The sequence below is a fragment of the Puma concolor genome, chromosome B4 (genome assembly GCF_028749965.1).
Source record: "Puma concolor isolate L17-30 chromosome B4, mPumCon1.1.hap2, whole genome shotgun sequence".
In the NCBI taxonomy this organism is placed as follows: Eukaryota; Metazoa; Chordata; class Mammalia; order Carnivora; family Felidae; genus Puma; species Puma concolor.
The window spans coordinates 132,303,330-132,318,338 of record NC_141673.1 but is presented as its reverse complement, the minus strand read 5'-3'; the positions used below and the strand labels follow the sequence as shown (position 1 = coordinate 132,318,338).

General features: G+C 35.6%; 1 protein-coding gene across 2 annotated transcripts in view; it reads right to left on the bottom strand.

Moving 5' to 3' along the window:
• Positions 1-15,009, bottom strand: part of UPF2 (UPF2 regulator of nonsense mediated mRNA decay) — a 112,723-nt gene that overhangs the window by 19,653 nt on the left and 78,061 nt on the right. For both annotated transcript variants that reach the window (XM_025930354.2, XM_086714977.1), the window contains exons 14-18: positions 13,774-14,049; positions 11,535-11,718; positions 6,175-6,314; positions 2,588-2,692; positions 2,187-2,285 (exon numbers count right to left, since the gene is read on the bottom strand). In XM_025930354.2, the coding sequence (XP_025786139.1) occupies positions 2,187-2,285; positions 2,588-2,692; positions 6,175-6,314; positions 11,535-11,718; positions 13,774-14,049 (804 nt within the window). The remainder of the gene's footprint in view (positions 1-2,186; positions 2,286-2,587; positions 2,693-6,174; positions 6,315-11,534; positions 11,719-13,773; positions 14,050-15,009) is intronic.

The window sequence follows — 15,009 nt, the reverse complement described above, 5'->3', positions numbered from 1 at the left end:
ACTGGGACGTCTGAGAATGTCTTTAAGGCTTCATAAGACTTCTTGTAAGCAGATGGCAGCAGAGCAGTCTGGGGGATACAGAGGGAGTTTAGGAAGGGGAGGACAGGTCCAAAAGCAAGGACATGAAACAGCATGGTGCATTTTGGAAACTGCACATAATTTTCCGTATTTGCTGAATGGAGCACAAATGAGGAAAGAGCTGAATGTAATTCTTCAAATCTAAGCAGGTAATACTAACAGGCCACGAAGGTTTTGAAAATGCTTTCCCACAATTTAAATGGCCTTTGATATAGGCTCCATATTTGCAAGAGACCTAAGTCAAATAAAATGGTAATAAAGGGGTAAGGTCTTATTGTTTATAAGTTCCAATTTGTAGAATTTGCTTGAAGCTCTCCCAGATTCATAAGATTTACAAAGACTTTTTAACTTAAAATTTCAAAGGATCATGTTAGATCAATCTTTATTTGTAAATTAACTTTTTTTCTAATTATAAAACGAACATATTCTCTTTGTAAATTATTTAAATACAAAAATGCATCAGCCAGTGTCTCCATACCAACCCCTCCCTCACCACGCTCCAAGGAACAACAACCAGTATCAATGGGGCGTGTTCTATACATTTTTCTTGAAAATACTAGTAACACACATGTACACACAAGCTCCATCTATGCATACTGTTCTTCACTATATACATGTTTTTCTTCTTTTTGATTCTATATAATGGGCATCTTTGTGTTGAGTATATACAGAGCTAATTATATGGATATTCTCTTATTTATATAATTGGTTCTCTACTAAACCTATTTCCCCATTACAGTATGACATCTTTATATATTTAACTTCATATACTCGGGTGAAAATTAGTTAAGGGTGGACTTTTAGATCAAAAGCCATGCCTATTTGCTAGGTTTACTAAGTTTCTCTCTAAAAAAGATGGACTGATTTACATATTCCAAATACAGATATTTACCCATACTTAACCACAATGGGTAGAATCACTTTTCACATCTTAGTATCTGATGATCTGATAAAAAGGTTCTTCTTAATCTGCTTATCTTTTGATTATCAGTGAGCTTTAGCATGACTTTATTTATTGTTTCAATCAACAACAAAAAAAACCCTGGGTCATTCATTTGTCCTCACCGGTGTGTAGGACCTGCTGATATAATACAGCCGTTACCCTACATTATACAGTCTGTTTCTGGTCTGGCATTTCTCGTGGCATTCTGGGCTAGAAAGCAATAGGGCAAGATGGCTGAAAACAGACTACGCCACTACTACTCTTGTGGCCTTACTGTGGCTTTAACTGAAACGTAGCAATACTAATAGTGTCTGACAGCAATGTATGAAGAAGGTGAAGTCTTGATGCAATAATCAACAGTCTTCACAATTATTAAGATTTCTGATAAGTTTGCAGTTAATTCCGGTGTGGATATAAAATAGAAATCCAGCTTTATTTTTACTGACAATCCATTGAATAATACATTTTCCCTCAACTGACTTGCAGTGTTGTCTTTACCATATTATTAAATTGTCATGTTTTAGGTCGATTTTGGACTTTCCTATTTCATTAATCCATTTATTCTTGTGCCAATCTATTATTGTGTGTTTAAAATGTTTTATTGTCTTACTGAGTATCTTACCCGCCAGCCTCCAGAAGTTCCCTAGCTATTTTGTTTATTCATAGTTATTCTGTATCACTGGGAAGATGGAGCTTTTTATAAAATCCAGTGTATTAATGTCAAGAATACATTAAACAAAATTTCTTTAAACATCAAATAACCAATATTCCTCTAAATATTTATAGACAAGTTATTCAAATTTTAAATCAAGCTTAATAATTTAGTGTATTAAATTTCCCCAAATATTGATCTTTGGCCAAGTTTGAATTGTAAACAAACTGTAAGTAAAAAGTCTTAGCAACAGAGATAGGACTTCAGAGAAAAAAGGCAGACAGGTACAATGAAATTACTGTTCGAAGTCTTACATTAACTACATTTCCCCCCCAGTGTAGCCCAAAGAAATGTGCACATCAGGGAAAGTATAAGAAGTACTGGCAGACGCAAACTGTACTGTTGCTGCAGAGGCAAATGTTAAGCCGCAGAGACCCCTGTAACCACCACAACTGAATGCGCTGCAGTATCCTGTAGGGAGAGGACCCTCTGGAATAGGGGAACCGCTCGTACCTGAAGGTTTTCCAGCATCATTTTATCCAGAGCTTGAATGAAGTCCTCATCTTCCACACAAGGTACATGCTTAAGTCCACCTCCCTTAATCATTACCTCCTTATTAAAACAAAACAAGAAATCAGACCACAAATTGTAACCAGAGTTTTGGATGGCAGAGTCTTTTGTATGGATAACTTGCTCAACATAACTCAAGGAACAAGTGAGTAAAATGTGTAACACTACATGTTTAAAAAAAAACCTGTTAACACAGTAAGGTACTTTGATAGGAAAACAAATTGAAATGAATTTCCAAAAGAATATTTTTCAATAATCACAAGAAACACAACTTCAGTGGCTAAAACTGAAATACTAATGAAAATATTGTGTGACCTCAAAAGCAAATTTTCAGCCATACATACAGTATTTTCTTCATCTGTTTCATTCTCTTTATTTGAATCTGTAAGGTAATCGGTATTCTCTTCCTCTTCTTCCTCGCCCTCATCATCATCATTATCAGAACCCTCCTGAAATTATATAACATTAGAAGATTAAAACATTTTGAAAAGGGTTACTTATATTTTACATTACTTAAAAAGATTTCAAAATTTCTGTATAATTGTTCATTATTCTCAAGTTCCAGCCTTTTATGTGGTTTGCCTACAATTTAGGGCAAAGTCAGCTGGCAACATCAGCTGAAAACTAATGCACACCAGTAGCCGAAAACCCATTTCACTATCTTCCACCGATCTAATAATACAAAGATCCTTTGTAGAAACTCTTTTCCTTGAATTCCAAAAGGAATGAGCTTCCTGAACCTTTTGTGTTATTTCTCCTCCGTGGCTGTTTTGAGACTGAGTTTCTCATAGTAGTTCTTTAATACTCAACTAACTCTGGAATGAACGTCAGTAAATAGTTCAAATTTAGCCTGGTTAGCAGTGGAAAGCAAGGACAGTAGATTTATAAAGCACTACACTGTACAGAGCACAACAGCCTATAAGGTGTTCTCACATACTTCATTTTGTTTGCTTTATCCAGTTCTAAGAAGGCAGGATAAGACCTCACGCCCCCATTGTTATACATGAACAAACTAAGGCTCGGATAAGTGACTTGCCCAAGGACACACTGCCTATTAAGCAGGAGCTAGACATTCTGCTCCCCCTCACCACTTCTCCCCATCCTCTCTTGTCAATACCCCCACCTCCTCTTCGATCAGTCAGATTTCCTTTCAAACAGAAGACTGAACAGAACCCCAAAGGATATTTCAAAAGGGCAGACACATACAAAAGCACACAGTTGTGCCCCATCTGTGCAGCCTTTCACTTCCAACAACACAACTCACTCTCACTTGGTTCTGTAAGTGTAAAAAAAGACTACACTAAATCCAGCATCTTCTCATTGTGCCAAGACAATGAATGTGAATGAGAAATAACATAACAATTGTAAAAATCCAAATAGTGTATTATAATTTACTATACTGGTATCTGGAAACTTATAGAGTTTCTAAAGTGGAAATACTCTGGGAATGTACAGAAATGCATTTACTTTTTTTCAAATGCATTAACTTTTTTTTTTTTAACGTAAGTCTGTAATTCACAACCAAATTTGCAATAGAGATGCTCTTAAATTTGCCCTTGGAAAAAAATTAATCATTTCTTAACACTTAAATTAAAATGCATTGGGGCGCCTGGGTGGCTCAGTCAGTTGAGCATCCGACTCCTGATTTTGGCTCAGGTGATGATCTCACGGTTTGTGAGATTGAGCCCCAAGTGGGGCTCTGTGCTGACAGCATGGAGCCTGCTTGGGATTCTGTCTCTCCCTCTCTCTCTGCCCCTCCCCTGCCTGTGCTCTTTCAAAATTAAAAAAATAAAATAAAATGCATTAACTTTTTCTCCTTACCCTTTATTTTTTATAACTCAGGCAAACACAATGGATTAATTAACTTCTGAAACTGAAAGGCTGGACAAGAATCCCATTGTCCTAATCCCTATTATACACTGACATAATAACCTGTGGGATCTGGAAGTGAACGGACTGCAAAATCTAAGCTGGCTAAGGAGAGCAGGAGGGGTCAGCACAGCACCAGTCACACCGTCTGAGTTCAAATACTGGCTCACCACTTACTACTCTGAGATCTTGGGCAAATTCACCTATTTGTCCCTTATTTTCTCACCTACCTCACAGGGTGGTATGAGAAATGGTAATGTAAATACAGTGTTTAAAAAAGTGACTATGAACAATGAATGCTCGATAAATATTATTGCTATTATAATGATAAATCTTGTATTTAACCTGTTAAATTGTATAAATGCTAAAGAAAATTCAAATTTTAGAAGAACATTTACTTAATCTTGAAAGTCATTTTTAATTTATGTAGCTGATATTAAGGAGGAAATATTCTGGTTGTTAGCTGCTGGGGAGAACTTCAAAATGCCACGCGGAGCTTGAAGGAGTGAGGACCCAGATGAAAACAAAGAGCACAATTTGTCTGAAGAGTGAACTCCAGCCCTTTTCTTTCTCAGCTGAAACAAGCGGTTGCAGAATTTCTTATTCACTGCTATTAATCAACCCGCTTTCTCTCTTTAACAATGTTCTCCCTATGCTCAGAGAGCAACCATGGGAGAGGGTGGTCTTCAGTGGGAGGAGAAGCAAACTATGCAACTTCACTTATTAAACCACATCTCTCTCACTTTTGCTCCCAGACAAGGCTCATGCAATGCCGACCGAACACTGTGTTTTTTTCCACTTAGCAAACACACTGTATCATGTATGACATTCAACTGCAATTGGAAAAGTAAGCAATGGTTAAAAATCATACAACTTTCAGCCTGGGTGGCTCAGCTGGTTGAGCATCAGACTCTTGATTTAGGCTCAGGTCATGATCTCACGGTTTATAAGATCCAGCCCCATGTCTGGCTGCCACTGACAGTGTGGTACCTGCTTGGGATTCTCTCTCTCCCTCTCTCTCTGCCCCTCCCCTGTTCAAACTCTCTCTCTCTCAAAATAGATACACATTTTTTTTTTAAAGATACAATTTTCAAAATTATAAAGTTCACTTTTTAAAAGGAGGAAATGGGGGCGCCTGGGTGGCTCAGTCGGTTGGGCGTCCGACTTCAGCTCAGGTCACGATCTCGCGGTCTGTGAGTTCGAGCCCCGCGTCGGGCTCTGGGCTGATGGCTCAGAGCCTGGAGCCTGCTTCCGATTCTGTGTCTCCCTCTCTCTCTGCCCCTCCCCTGTTCATGCTCTCTCTCTGTCTCAAAAATAAATAAAACGTTAAAAAAAAATAAAAAAAAAAAGAAAGAAAAGGAGGAAATGTATTTAGTGAAGAAAATGTAATACATCCCAATTCTTCAAATGAGGAATTTATAGGAAAGCAAGTCACTTTTTTTTTTTAATATTTATTTATTTCTGAGAGACAGAGAGAGATAGAGCATGAGTTGGGGAGGGACAGAGAGAGAGGGAGACACAGAATCTGAAGCAGGCTCCAGGCTCTGAGCTGTCAGCACAGAGCTCGATGCGGGGCTCGAACTCACAGACCACAAGATCGTGACCTGAGCTGAGTTGGCCACCCGACCGACTGAGCCCCCCAGGGGCCCCGCAAGTCACTCTTTGAAGTCACATTTACTAAGGCTGTTTAATTTATTAGATTCTGTTTATCTAACTGGTGTAGTAGCAAAATCCAAAGGCAGCCATAAGATTGGTCTGATACACTCATTTCCTTTTATTATTATAAAATATTTAATAATCCAATTTAAATTATATGGTTGAATGTTTCTACAACAACCTCATTTTTTAAAAGAACAATGTAATGTCTACCTATTATATGGAAACCAATTACAGAAACATTCCAGTTCTAAATTTTTATCATTTATATCTACTTTCTCAGGAAACTTTCAGAGTTCGCAGGTTGGAAGGAGATCTTATTTTATGCATTCAAGGAAATCTTGGCTCAAATAATCAAGATACTCTTGTACAAATGTACCTATTTGCTATAAATAAAAGTTATCACCTCTTCTTCTGGGTCATTTACTTCACTTTCATTTCCAGATTGTTCTTCTGTTTCAGCTCCTCCTTCTTCTTCTTCTTCATCCTCTTCAAGATTTTCTCCTTCTGTCATAGACTCTTTTGAATCTTTATCATTTACTAGGCCTTGAAATGAGGAGAAAGTGAAGAAGTATATAAAAAAGGATAAATTTTCAATATTATACCACTTAATTTAGAAGTATGTATTAAAGTAACTCAAAAGCCATTTTCTCAGAATAGTAAAACAAGAATACAATTCAAAATTATTTTGAGAAACATTTTACAAACTAAAGAGACCTTCATTTCAACAAAAAAAATCAATGATACATTATATATATGAACCAACATATATGTATATATATAAATACATATATAATATGTGCATACATACACACACACACACACACATATATATGTGTACTTTTTTTCCAGCTTCTGTTTATCTCCATCTCAGATGAACATGTCAAAAAGTACTAGCACATAAAATGCCGCCTCAACCATGTAAGAGAAATCACATTTGGCTATCAATTTGAATGTCTGCAAATTAAGACTAAGGGAAGGAGCCAAAGGCATGTCACCAAAGTGCTTAATTTTTTTTCCTCAGTAACAGCATTCTCCTCCTAAGGGAACCCCCGGGCTTGAATTTGCTCCCACCTCCTATGTTCAGTCACATCTCACTGCCTAGTCAATTCTTAGTTAACATTGGAATTCCAAACGACTCTCTCTACTTTCAAGATGCCTCATCTGATCTGACTTTCCCCTTGTCTCTCTCTAGCCTTCTCCTATAGCTGGGCCTCTTCTGTCACAAAGCATACTATCTTGCAATCTTGTTCATCAGATACTCTTCTCAATGCAGAGTATCCTTCACTATGTACTTTCAAGTCCTATACATTCTCTAAGTTCAGTCTAAATTTTACTTCCTGAATACACATAATGAGTACCTGAATCTATTACTCTTCCTCCTATCTGCTCCTAAAGCTCTTGGAGAATTTCTCATGGCACTTTTCATCTAAGGATACACCATGTAGTATTTTTTCTAAGATTTCATAAAACATGACATCAGATTATAAGACCCTTCACTACAAAGACCTTGTTTTATACATTCAAAACTTGTCAGAGGCCATATATTGATAAACACACAGGTGTTTAATAAATACTTTATTCAGACTCTTAGATGATTAGGGCAAAAAGAAACTTTAGCAACCATGAAATGATTTAACTCTTTCATTTTATGAGGAATGTTGAAGTTCAGAGAGTTTCAATAATTAACTAACCAATAAAAGTAAAAAAAAATTATTCCAGTGTCTTAAGTCTAAGAAGTTAACTGAACTGACAAAAACATGAGTGTACAGAGTGATTAAAGTAGGTACATTCAAGTTTGGAAATAAAATTTAAGAAAAGATGGATAATGCTCAGAGAGAAAGGAAAATTAATGCTGAGAAAAGAAGCTGGTGTCTCAGAATGAGAATCCATTAACTTAAATATTTATTTTCTCATCACTTACTAGATTTCACAGACACAAATTTAGATTTTACATATATAAATTTTATTTATTTGCTTATTCATTTATACAGACTTTAAGAAACAATATTTGACTGTTCTCTAAGTTATCAAAGAGAGGGGCGTCTGGGTGGCTAGGTCAGTTAAGCATCCAACTCTTGGTTTCTGCTTGGGTCATGATCTCGGGGTTTTGTGGCTGCGAGCCCTGCACTGGGCTACGCGCTGGCGGCGCAGGGCCTGCTTAGGATTCTCTCTCCCTCTCTCTCTGCCCCTCCCCTACTCGCACTCTGTCTCTTTCAAACAGACAAACAAAAAAATTAAGTTATCAAAGGCAAAAAATTTAAAGTCACGACTGTCTAAATCTATTCTTTCAAGGTATATTTTTGAGAGAGCGAGTGGGGGGGGAGTAGAGAGAGTAGGACAGAGGATCTGAAGCAGGCTCCACGCTGACAGCGGTGAGTCCAATGCACAGCTGAAACTGAGAAACCGTGAGATCATGACCTGAGCTGGAGTGGGACACTCAACCGACTGAGCCACCTGGGCACCCCACGACTGTCTAAATCTAAACATTCTCGGTAAAAATATCACGTACTGATAAATTCACATGGCACGGGCTATTTTTACGCTTTTGTTACAGCCATTTAAAACATGCAGGTTGGGAAGAACTATAACTTGTAAGTCACTTTGTTTTGATAGTCATACTCCTAATTTCTAAGAAAAATACATACATTTTTAACACATTTGCATTTGCATTGCAAGTCAGTTTCGAAAGCAATTTATAAATACATTTTGCATTTACTACGGTATATATGAACTATCCTACTGCTGACCCCGAGGACAGTGTCAATCTAAAATAAACAATGAAATAAAAATGTATACCCACAGGACATAGGGATAAAAATACAAAAGACAAACAATAAAACGCTGCTTGGTGCCTCAGTTTTCCTGCTCATAACCGAGATAGTAGTAACTGTAATACTTTCTTTTAGACTGCTTTAGTTTATATTTCTCTGCTTACTAGACATGTTGAGCATTTCTTCCCATACTCAACATGTCAGAGAGAGCACAGTCTTTGATTTCTGGCATCAGGCAGCACTCAGTAAGAACACTTACTCTCCCCGCCTTCCCTTATCATGTTCATTTATTTTTTGGGATATTCTAATTTATTACCAATTTGCCTGTGCCCTTTATGTAACTGAAACAAACCTGACATGCAAACTGTCCTCATTTTAATTTCAGTTATTTTTCTATGGTATAAAAGCTTTAAGCACCTAGATCTGTGGCCATGTGTGTGCTTTCTTCAATTGTTTTAGAATTTGGGAAAATTAACACCTCCAAATATTTGATAATCATATATCTTTTTAAACTTTTTAAAAATAAATACTTAGCTCCTTAATCCATCTGGAGTTTGAGGATATCAGATGTGGCTCTATATCAGTTTTCCTCCTATATGCCAACCTGTTGCCCTTATGCTATTTTTTAAGATTCCTAGTTTATTATACACTAAATAAGTTTATATTTAATTGGGGATGCTTCTAGGTCTTTTATTCTATTCTACTGAATTTGTTTCTCATTTATGAAATACACTGTTGGCTTTATAATTTACTCATGAGTCTTCTTTTTTTTTCACTTGTTTCCCTCATTTCTGTTCCTTATATTATTATACAGTCTACAACTTCCATGCCTGATTAAATTATATTGCCTATTACCACTTTGTTTTTTGTTCTTAAACTGGAAGAGAATGTCTGAGCCAATAATTCTATGTCTTTCTTGAGAAAACCAAGATGCACACAAAAATCACACAGAAATGTTATTTATACTAATGTAAAACTGGAAACAGCCTAAGTATCAAACAACAAGATTAAATACATTATGGCACATTCATACAAAGGAATATAACCAATTAAAAAAAAATTAAGACTTAGAAAAATATTTCATGTCAGGAAGAAATTTCTTAAGTATTAGGTAGAAAAAAATCCGGTAATATAACTACAAACATGAAAAAATTTCAAAAGAATAGAACATGTACCAAAAAATGTTAACACATGATTGTTCTTATGTATGAAATATGTAATTTTTGTTTTCTCGGTATTTTTCAGGATTTCTGCCATGAATAAGTACTACTTCTAATAATATTAAAAATGACTTAAAAATCTTAGGGAATTTTGTAGTGCTTTCTCATTAACTATTAGGTTTACATTGGGTTGTTATAAAGTTAAAATAATAAAGAATTTACAAAGTGCTTGAAAACAAAAAAAAACTATCAAGGATACTGTATTATCTATCAATAGGAAATATAGATTTAATACAATATATATTATATATATATAATATAATCTATAATATAATATAGATTCATTCATGTACATCTTCTTCCTGATATTTAGACTCTAAAGCAAGAGAAAAATGGGACTTGGGAGCATATTGATTCCAGTTGCCATCATCTTTAGAATTTCATTCACAAATGGTGGCCTATTTTTTCCTTGCCATATTCTAAACAGGAACAGACCCCTCAAAAGAAGCTTGCGGTCCTTTCATTTAACCCTTTGCTCTACAAAGGATAATGCATACCACACTCTTTGCTGCTATCAAACTGGGTGTCAAACTAGTGCTATCTCATGCCCACTACACAGAGAGAACCATTCATGAAAGTTTTTGGGAAACAAGACTAAGACTTAACTATATTAAAGCATGTTAAGTAAATGAAATAAATAAGTAGATAAATAAGTACTTTGCTTGAAATGACCATTTTATACAATTGGAAATCTGAAAAGGGAAAAAAAGTGCTGACTTGGGACAAAGTTCAAAGAACAAAAGAATCACATATGTCCTTGTGGGTGGAGTGGTAGAAAAGTCAATAGTTACACAATCGGTAGCACCTTTAAAAATACTGCTCAGTTAGATAACAGTAATCATATTCTCCAAAGGAAGACGGATCTTTGGAGAAAGAAATTCTGTTAAAATGCTGGATATAATAAGAAAAACAGTTTTAAAGGAAAAAAAAATCACAAATGCCTTTGCCATGAAAAGTAGTTTTTCATATATGCAACATAGTAAATTTATGCAATTAGTGTAACCGGTGAAGCTTAAGGATCTTTCGGCGACAGACATATGGGTGCTGAGTGCTAGGAGGAAATAAAACACTAGCTTAACAGCCTAAAAGCATGTCACTTTGAAATGACTACACTAAAACATACTAACATGCTAAGAACTATTAGCAAGCAAACAAGACTTGAAAGACTACACCTCATTCCAGTTATTTCCACTGACAAAGTTAGTCAGCTCATTTAGTCCCTTGTGGGAACTGTTCAAGAGCTAACTCTTATTCCAGAATAGTTGCAGAGGGATGTGGAGAAAGTAAATAGACCAAGTCTCCTGTAACACGTTATTTCTCACGTTTTCTCTAGTCCTTAGAAAAAGAGACAACTCTCCCAGGGAATTAGGTCTGAAATACCACAAGGTAGTTCCAAACTTCTAACAGATACTCCTCCCTACAGTGTCATGCCCAGGTTGTCTTAGGAAATAATACTTGTTGAAAATACATACATACTGTATATATAAGAGATGCTTTAATCAAAAGTACTTTGTATTAGCAACCAAAAGTCCTAAAATTAAGAAAGGCTAACAGGATTGTGTTTTTTTCCATCCCTACTTACATGACCGCTTTCCTTCAATTTGGGATTATTCAGTGAAATCAAATATGCCACCCAGGTCTCACCTAACACTATTAAGTAACACTCAACACTGAAAATAGGAAGTATACAAAAGCAAACTCTGATAATATGAAGCAAATTCTAAAAACAATCTGCCAAATATCATCTTCATTTTCTTTAATTAGTTGCTTACCTAGTTTTATTAAGAATTCTCGTTCCAAGTCGTGTACCTGCCTGATGGATTCTTCCAGAGAATTACAGAGTTTGATCTTTGGTCTTAGCAGTTCTAGTGTATCACTGATCATGTAATCTATGTCAATAGGAAATGGATGGTCTTTCGTCCAAACCTCCAAACTTTTCTTCCACCAAACATAACGCTGATAACAAATCAAAAATAAATTTAGCAGTAAGAACTTGTTAACCAAAATACTTTCAAATAATAATCTGTATTGTGATGTTACCTAGTTAAAATCATAAATAAAATACCAAATAAATTTCTAGGTACTGACACAAGGCAGAAACCCCACTCCCAAACCAGGTTTAAATACTGATTTTACAAAACAACCAGATTCAAAGCCATAGTTTTGATACATTTTCATCATTTTCTCTATACTACCTGCTTTGATTTTAATTTTAAAAGGTCAATTAAAGTATCTGAAAATACAGTTTCTGAAATACAAAAAAATCATTAATCAGCAAGCATTCATTGAACATCCACTGCGTATATGGCACTGTTTAGATATCCTTCCTTTCTTCTCCTAGCCTGGTTCCTTCATTCGATTTCATACTTTGTAATTCCTACATTTAGTTTAACTAAAAAGCACAACCCAAGAATTTGCTTGTATATAAACAGGTATTCTTCTGGGTGCTTTCATTCTCTTCTTCCAGTTTGAGTGTGGACCTCAAGTGGGAGCTCGTCAGAAATGCAGAATCTCAGGCCCCCACCCCAGACCGAATGAATCACAATCTGCATTTTAACAATACCTGCAGGTGGTGCATATTCATAATGAAGTTTAGAAGCACTGCTGCAGGTGATACTTTCCATCTGGCTTTCCCATACTTCACTGTACATCCTCTGTCCTGGGAGAACACACTGCCCTCATCTCCCCGGCCTCACTCACTCCTTACTCGTTATTTCCTAGGTACAGCCTACTACACGTTTCTGCCGACTAATCAGTATGGAAAATACTTTGGTCTCCTTTTGTTCCTGGATATTTCTAAGTGGCTTTTTTCTCTCAGTCTAGGATTTCAGAGTAAATGCAAATAAGGAACACACTTCTGAAAGAGAGTTTACTTTTGATGATGATAGTTACAGGTGACATTTTGTAGCAAATCTTTGGTTTTCAAAAACAGATTGTCTCCAACTTAAGATAGTCCTTACATACAACAGGCAATCTCACTCTCAAATTTCCAAAACTCTCCTCCCCATTTTCTGCTTATCAACTAAGAAAAAAAAGGAGTGACATGTCGTCCTCTACTGCACAGGTACGGTGGCAGAACAAAGTTAACAAACTGCTCTTCCCTGAGAGTATTCACCCCCCCATCTAACACCAGCCACTATGTGGAGGTAGTTTTGACACTTCAAAAATTATAGTTTTAGATTTATTTTCTTCACCAATAAATAAAGGAAGAAAACACTAACAAAAGATTATACAGAATGGAATGATCATACAGAATTGAATGGTACTTGTGGTACTTTATTTCAGTAACACCTGGAGAATTTGATAGTGAAGAGCTAACCCTAATCAGTATTTATAACACTGTATTATATGGGAAAGAGTAGGTTCCAAACAACCAACCTATAAGTTAACTTTTGGAACACCAACTTCATAGAAGTTATAGAACTGTCTCCATATTTGTATCTGAATTTCATTTATACTATACTTCCTCTAAATTACAAGTTTACATAATTAACTAAAATTAAGATATGAAAAGTACAACCCAAGAATTTACCATGAATGAACAAATATTTTTTCCTGTGTTGAAAACAACATATTTTCCAAAAATGACAGTTTTTTCTAAAAAAAAAAAACTTAAATCCTTTAGAAACAAGAATTTTAGATTTAAAAACAACATAAATGAGTTAAAAATGTTATGAGATGTACAAAAAAACCACAAGTAATTTAATGTATAATTACCATACCAAATACCATAATCCATAAATTACTTTACCAAATTTATAAACTATACCAAAATAATTTCCAAACTAATGATGAATTACTGTCAATTATAAAAGTGACAATGCCAAGTAGAATGTTTATATAATAGAATTCATCATATATTTTTTAATCTCTACATCCTTGCAGCAGGAGTAAATCAAATGATGAGCACATCTTACATGTGATATGTGAATGCTATAGCATCTCTTCTCTAGTATTTTTGTAACCGCAGTAAAGCATTGAATGCGAAACTGTGTATTTTAGTTTACATACCTGAAAGTATACAAGGAAGCAATCAAGTTTTCGTTTACTAGAACCTCTGTCAAAGTACTGGCCACAGGTATCCAAAATAGTGCACACTAGCCTAATTCTGAAAAGGTGCTCAGGGGGGTCTAGTGAACTTGGAGAGCCATCCGGGTTAACACCAAATGAAGTAAAAGAATAAAGAGTTCTAAAAATAACAGCTGATTCCACCATTCGATAATTATAAAGTTCCCCTAAGAACTTGGCGCTGCTGATACGTCTCTGGTTAAATTTAGGCTGATTAACCTAAAGGAAAAACAAACACAGATTTCCATTAAAGAATAGTAATGTGTTTGAAAAGAGGTAAAATTCTCCTCTGTCACTTGATAATATCAATTACTGAAAGAATACTAAACAGAGAAAAAATAGCGGGTTCTTTCCTTCTTTTCTAAATAAAGTGATCATCACTGGGTATTCTTTCTCTAAGAAATGGCTATGTTTAGGGGAGCCTGGGTGGCGCAGTCGGTTAAGCGTCCGACTTCAGCCAGGTCATGATCTCGTGGTCCGTGGGTTCGAGCCCCGCGGGTTCGAGCCCCGCGTCGGGCTCTGGGCTGATGGCTCAGAGCCTGGAGCCTGTTTCCGATTCTGTGTCTCCCTCTCTCTCTGCCCCTCCCCCGTTCATGCTCTGTCTCTCTTTGTCCCAAAAATAAAATAAACGTTGAAAAAAAAAAAAATTAAAAAAAAAAAAAAAAGAAATGGCTATGTTTAAAATGTTTTACAAAAAGAACAAGTTAAATACTAAACTCAGTATTAAGCTATCATTAAATGAGTTGACAAAACAGTTAAAATGTAATTCTCCCTATAAGCCCCCAAAACTTAATTTTTCTGTAATTCATGAATTATATACATACAGAAATTCTTTACAGAAAACTGTTTACAGAAATTATTATTGAATGATTACCAATTCTCCTAATTAAGAGTTTTAGAAACACCTATCACTTGAGTCCTAACTGTGCCCCAGAAATAATAAAAAAACTACAATCTTTCAAAAGCCTGACTGAACTTGAGAAAGAGGCAAAAAAAAAACCTCTCCAGCATTAGCCTGCAAGACCAGGAAATCTGAGACAAAAGGGTTTTCGAAGAAAACACTAACTCTGAAGAAGTAATAGTAAATTGACATCATAAGGGGAAGGGAAAGGAAGGTTTCCAAATTATTATTTTTCAATAATCAAATTTAAAAGCTCTTTAAATTCTCCAAACTCCAAT